We start from the raw sequence: 6,000 nt of genomic DNA, 5'->3' as shown, positions 1-6,000 counted from the left end.
AAATGTATATCCATTGTGACGAAAACATGTATTCTTATGCAAACAGTGTTGCTTGTGCAAACACTGCAATTCTATCTCTACTCTACATAATTCTACTTCAGTGGTCCAGAGTTCTTCTAGCTCTAAGAAGTCCAAAATGATTTAGTTCAGCATTTGGCTCTGCACCACATGATAACATTATTTTCTGATGGTAGCAAGAAAGACGACTACTCAGGAAAGCAAATAAAGCCAACATCAAGGTGCCAACATTCTGAATATATTTATTCATGTTTGTATTTGTGGATGAAAAATTTTTTCCATGCTACAAAGTTTTGTTAAAAACAAGTTGTTACAAATCAACAAATAATTGCTATAACTATTATCTATTGTAACAGAATAATAAATAGAAAATAAATAGTACAACTACTTTGAAAATAAACAGATACTTTGCTAAGCACAAGACTTTTTTTCTGTTATTAAACTACTACAAGTGCCACCACTTTTCTTTCTTTGAGTATTTTCCCTGGAGATACATTTTTTTTTAATTGCATGTTGCTTTGTGCTTGTCTTACCAGTCCCAGGTTTGTAGCACATCAAAGAATTACAACCATTTCCATTCAGAACTATGACCCTACCAATCAGGGGCTGATTTTCTGCCATGTGTTCATTTACAGCTTGCAAACATAAAAGAAGAAAAGTACAAAAATTAATGCGTGATGCGTGTGTGTGTGTGCACGCATGTGCTCTAGACTGGGAATACTGACTGGTATGAAAGACTTTTAACTAGTTGTGCATCAAAATCATACACAATGGCCATTAAAAACTCACTTAGCTATCAGCATGTAAATCATCAGGCTGGTTATTCAAAGACCAGACAAACAGAATTCCCCAATACTGTTTCCATTTGGGTTTTCCAGCTCGTACGGTTCCAGCTGACGATACTCAAAAGTCACACGATTTATGTGTTTTCCACTGGAGACCATGCGCACCACAGTGTTGTCACAGCCAACTTTCATTTGGGCTATAATTGATGGAAAAGATAAAAGTTTCCCAGCAGGTTAGAAATCACACAGTCATCATTTAAATGACGGGATCATTTAAACATAATGAACGCGAGGAAACCTAGCTTCCTCTCATGTACTCGTGTCATGCATCTACCATCAATTGAAATGTTTTTGTTTCATTCTTATTACGTATTAGTTATGGAATAGTGTAATTGAATTCAGTCTTTCTCCTCATGTGCAAGAACACTATTAGAAAAATAAAACTAGCTGGAAAGAGGCGAGAAAATGTCTCCTCGGCCTTTTTTGCCTGCAAAACCTGAGTGGTAAAGGCAGGCAAAGGCAATCAGTCTGGAGTCTCAAACGGTCGCTCTGGTTCAGGGTTTGCAGTGGAAACAGTACTGCCCTCTAAGGACAGGTTGGAAATTTGCAGGGGCAATTTTTGGTTGTCACAGATATAGGGTTGCAAGGGGTATTTAGTGGGGGCTAGAGGATGGAATGTACTATGGGACATCTATGTAGACCAAAAAAAAAAAAAAAAAACCTGTTTTTTTGAATTTAAACAAAACTCTGTTTTTTTTTTGAGACAGAGTTTCGCTCTTGTTACCCAGGCTGGAGTGCAATGGTGTGATCTCGGCTCACCGCAACCTCCACCTCCTGGGTTCAGGCAATTCTCCTGCCTCAGCCTCCTGAGTAGCTGGGATTACAGGCACGCGCCACCATGCCTAGCTAATTTTTGTATTTTTAGTAGAGACGGGGTTTCACCATGTTGACCAGGATGGTCTCGAGCTCTTGACCTCGTGATCCACCCGCCTCGGCCTCCCAAAGTGCTGGGATTACAGGCGTGAGCCACCACGCCCGGCCCAAAACTCTGTTTTATACATAAACGAAAAGATCATTTGCATGGTATAGACATACACTGAACACACTAGTTTTTGTTCTATTACCCACTTGCAACTTTTTTTCTGATTTTTTTCTGTACTACTTATATGAAATGACTTCTGACATCCTTGCTTCTCTTAAAACCAATCTTATTCATGATCTGTATAAGATCTGACAACTTTTATATCTCCTCTAGTATGGGTTATATATTGAAACTCATATTCTTTTTATTAAGAATTACTTTCCTCTTATTTATCCAGCCTCTAGCTAGTTCCTCAGGCAAGATTTACGGCCCTACAATAATTATCTCTGCTGTTTGAGTTTTCTCAATCTTTTTTTTCCTCACTTTGTTTCTATAAGATATTTTTAAATTCTGAGGCATGCTATCATTGTCCTTGTGCAATGGGTACCACTCAAACATGTACCTGGGTTAAATGAAGTAAACAGTTCAATAGGGTTATTGAGATAAAAGTCAATTGATGACATAATAGATACAAGCCCTATAATTATTTTTAAAATTAAAATATTAGTTATATATTATTAAAAATATTAATAATATTAAAATATTATTTAATAGAGAGTCTAAGCTTCTACCAAGAGATCCAAATTTATTTTTCTTTTCCTTTCTTTTCTTTTTTTTTGTGTCAGGGTCTTGTCATCCAGGCTGGAGCAGTGGTGTCATCTCAGCTGACCGCAACCTCTGCCTCCCAGGTTCAAGTGATTCTCCTGCCTCAGCCTTCCCAGCAGCTGAGATTACAGGTGTGTGTCACTACATCTGGCTAATTTTTGAATTTGGGTAGAGATGGGATTTCACCATGTTAGCCAGGCTGGTCTTGAACTCCTGGCCTCATGTGATCTGCCCACCTGAGCATCCCAAAATGTTGGGATTACAGGTGTGAGCCACCATGCCTAGCCAAATTTATTTTCCATTAAACAATTTGGAGGTCATTCTTTTTCTGATCTTATTCTGGACTTTAATCTTTATAACATGTCCTATTTTCTTTACTTGAGTATTACTTATTATTTTGACCTAATTCCTAACAAGATCCAATGTAAAGGGCAGGGTCCCTAATGGTTCAACACTGAACAGCTAGGGAGGGGCTCATGGAAACATAAAGAAAGAAAAGAATTAAGGCAGGAGAATAGGGTCTGGAGGCAGGGAACTTAAAGCCAATTCATGCTGAATCAAGGAAAAGCACTAAGGTCTGGGGGCAGGGAAACTGAGGCCAATTCTCACTGACTTTCCAAAGCTGGGTCAAAAGGAAAACACCTGAGTCTGGAGGCAGGGGCCCTAAAGCCAATTAATGCAAACTTCCTAAAGCTGAGCCAAAAGGGAAACCCTCATTCCCCAAGCCCGAGTAGCAAAGGAACAAAAGCTAGTCTCCCTACATGCAACCTTCCCCTTCCACCATGTCCACCACGTCTCACACAGAAAGGGAGACTGCCTTGGACCGGCCACAGACCAAGCATGAGCTATCTCTTCATCTTCATGGGGTGCCAATTCACCTCAGCCTTTAGCCACAAACCAAATCCTTCATACAGACAAGCTGTAATTGATGGAAACCTCAAAAGAAGTACTCGAGGCTGGGTGCGGTGGCTCACACCTGTTATCCCAGCACTTTGGGAGGCTGAGGCAGGTGAATCACCTGAGGTCAGGAGTGCGAGACCAGCCTGACCAACATGGAGAAATCCTGTCTCTATTAAAAATACAAAATTAGCTGGGTGTAGTGGCGCACGCCTGTTAATCCCAGCTACTCAGGAGGGTGAGGCAGGAGAATCTCTTGAACCCTGGAGGCAGAGGTTGTAGTAAGCCAAGATCAAGCCATTGTACTTACTCCATCTGACCTGGGCAACAAAAGTGAAACTGTCTCAAAAAAAAAAAATGTAGGATGTGAAACCCAGAAAACTTGTAACCAGGCCCTGGGGCCGCTTGCTTGGGTCCACTCCCACCCTGTGGAGTGCTTTCTCCCTTTAATAAATCCCTGCTTTCGCTACTTAGTGCTGTGTTTCATTCTTTTGCTGTTTTGTGTGTTTTGTCCAATGCCTTGTTCAAAACGCCAAGAACCTGGACAACTTACACTCAAGGTCCCCCTTCCAGTAATGGAATGAAGTCTAAAGTGAACCGAAATGATATAATTCCGGCCTTAAAATTGTCTTAAAACTGGTTTTAGTCACCTAGGTAATCTAGGCAAAAGTGGTTTTCTGGCCTTAGAATCACCTTTTTTGTTATATCACTTGAGCAGAAAAATGACTTTGGCGTCAATTATCTAAGTTTTTAGGCCTGATTGTTCTTTAATCTTTGTCTTACCTTTTAACCCAGCTGAAGCACAACTCCTCAAAGGTGCTCACCAATCATGAGCATGGAAGTAATTCAGTGCCTCAGACTGTGCACGCAAAAAGCTAGAGAAGTCGCATGCACTGACGGTTTAAACCAGGGCTCGAGTGTCAGTTCGCATTAGAGAATACTCTAGTTTTCAGTAAAGTGTGTTTTTAGAAATCTTTTGGGGCCAGGCGCGGTGGCTCAAGCCTGTAATCCCAGCACTTTGGGAGGCCGAGGCGGGTGGATCACGAGGTCAAGAGATCGAGACCATCCTGGTCAACATGGTGAAACCCCGTCTCTATTAAAAATACAAAAAATTAGCTGGGCATGGTGGTGCGTGCCTGTAATCCCAGCTACTCAGGAGGCTGAGGCAGGAGAATTGCCTGAACCCAGGAGGCGGAGGTTGCGGTGAGCCGAGATCACGCCATTGCACTCCAGCCTGGGTAACATGATTGAAACTCCGTCTCAAAAAAAAAAAAAAAGAAATCTTTTGTTTTTACCTTTTACCTTTCCATCTTCTTGGGGGTCCCTGCTTTCATTTAGAAAATGATGGCTGCCTTAAATCTCATCTGAAACTTTTAGAATACAGGTGGGGAGGGTGGAGTGCATATCAGGCTTTAGTGCTAACTTGTGTATAATTCATCCTTTGGTATCCTCAGGAGATTGGTTCCAAGAAGCTCCCCAACCCACAGATACCAAAATCCACAGATGTTCAAGTCCCTTATATAAATGGCTACCTTTTACCTTTACCTATTTTCATGTAAACTACACACATCTTCCCATATACTTTAAATCATCTGTAGATTACCTATAATACCTAATACAATGTAAAAGCTATGTAAATAGTTGTTATGCTGTATTGTTTTTTATTTGTGTTACTTTTATTGTTTTTTCTTGATTATTTTCTCATTTTTTTTATTTCATAGAGGTGTGGTCCTGCCACGTTGCCCAGGCTGGTCTCAAACTGTTGGGCTCAAACAATCCTCCAGCCTCAGCCTCCCAAAGTGCTGGGATTACACTGAGTATTTTCTTTTTTGAGGCAGAATCTTGCTCTGTTGCCCAGGCTGGAGTGCAGTGGCACAATCTCGGCTCACTGCAACCACTACTGTCTGCATTCAAGCGATTCTTCTGCTTTAGCCTCTTGAGTAGCTGGGACTACAGGTGCGTGCCACCACACCTGGCTAATTTTTTAAATATTTTTGGTAGAGACAGGGTTTCACCATATTGGCCATGCTGGTCTTGAACTCCTGACCTCAGTCTCCCAAAGTGCTGGGATTACAGGTGTGAGACACCTGCCTGGCCTACACTGAATATTTTCTATCTGCAGTTGGTTGAATCCAGGTATGGGGAACCCACAGTTAAGGAGGGCTGACTGTATATTAATTCTATTTTAGAGATGTTTTATTTACTAAGGACCAGCATCAACTCAGAGAGAAAATACTGGTGGTCTGGCCTGGTTTTAATTATAACAGGTAACTGCTGATCAAGAGGACTGTCAGCTTTGCAGCTTCATTGTCTGGCTGGTTAACAATCAGCAGTGACAGGGGAGGAAGGGGGCTACAGTAAGAATTAACTGAGATTAGAGACTGCTGTTCTTCTGTTTTACTTTGGTCTCTCTGAAGATAATCTAAGACTACCATGTCTGAAGTAAAGATATGGGAGTGACCTTTATAGGAATGTCTTATGACAACTCTCTCCCCATCCCCCGGACTTCATTGAGTTGTTTGGTCAGGAAGTCCCATCCATCCTCACCTGACATGAGCATCATCAAGTGAAAACCCTCACTGGCCTCTGACATAGATCTAGGTTCTATTTGGC

The 6,000-nt window shown here is 41.4% G+C and overlaps 1 protein-coding gene across 3 annotated transcripts in view; it reads right to left on the bottom strand.

Annotated features, from left to right (window-relative positions):
• Positions 1-234: 234 nt before the first annotated feature.
• LOC108303738 (corticotropin releasing hormone binding protein) overlaps positions 235-6,000 on the bottom strand; it is a 17,125-nt gene continuing 11,359 nt past the window's right edge. For all 3 annotated transcript variants that reach the window (XM_017527683.2, XM_037738183.1, XM_037738184.1), the window contains one exon: positions 235-1,000. In XM_017527683.2, the coding sequence (XP_017383172.1) occupies positions 843-1,000 (158 nt within the window). In that variant the 3' untranslated portion in view covers positions 235-842. The remainder of the gene's footprint in view (positions 1,001-6,000) is intronic.

Source organism: Cebus imitator, unplaced genomic scaffold (genome assembly GCF_001604975.1).
Source record: "Cebus imitator isolate Cc_AM_T3 unplaced genomic scaffold, Cebus_imitator-1.0 Scaffold50, whole genome shotgun sequence".
NCBI classification, from domain to species: domain Eukaryota; kingdom Metazoa; phylum Chordata; class Mammalia; order Primates; family Cebidae; genus Cebus; species Cebus imitator.
The sequence above is the reverse complement of the archived record's forward strand: the minus strand, read 5'-3'. Positions and strand labels throughout refer to the sequence as shown.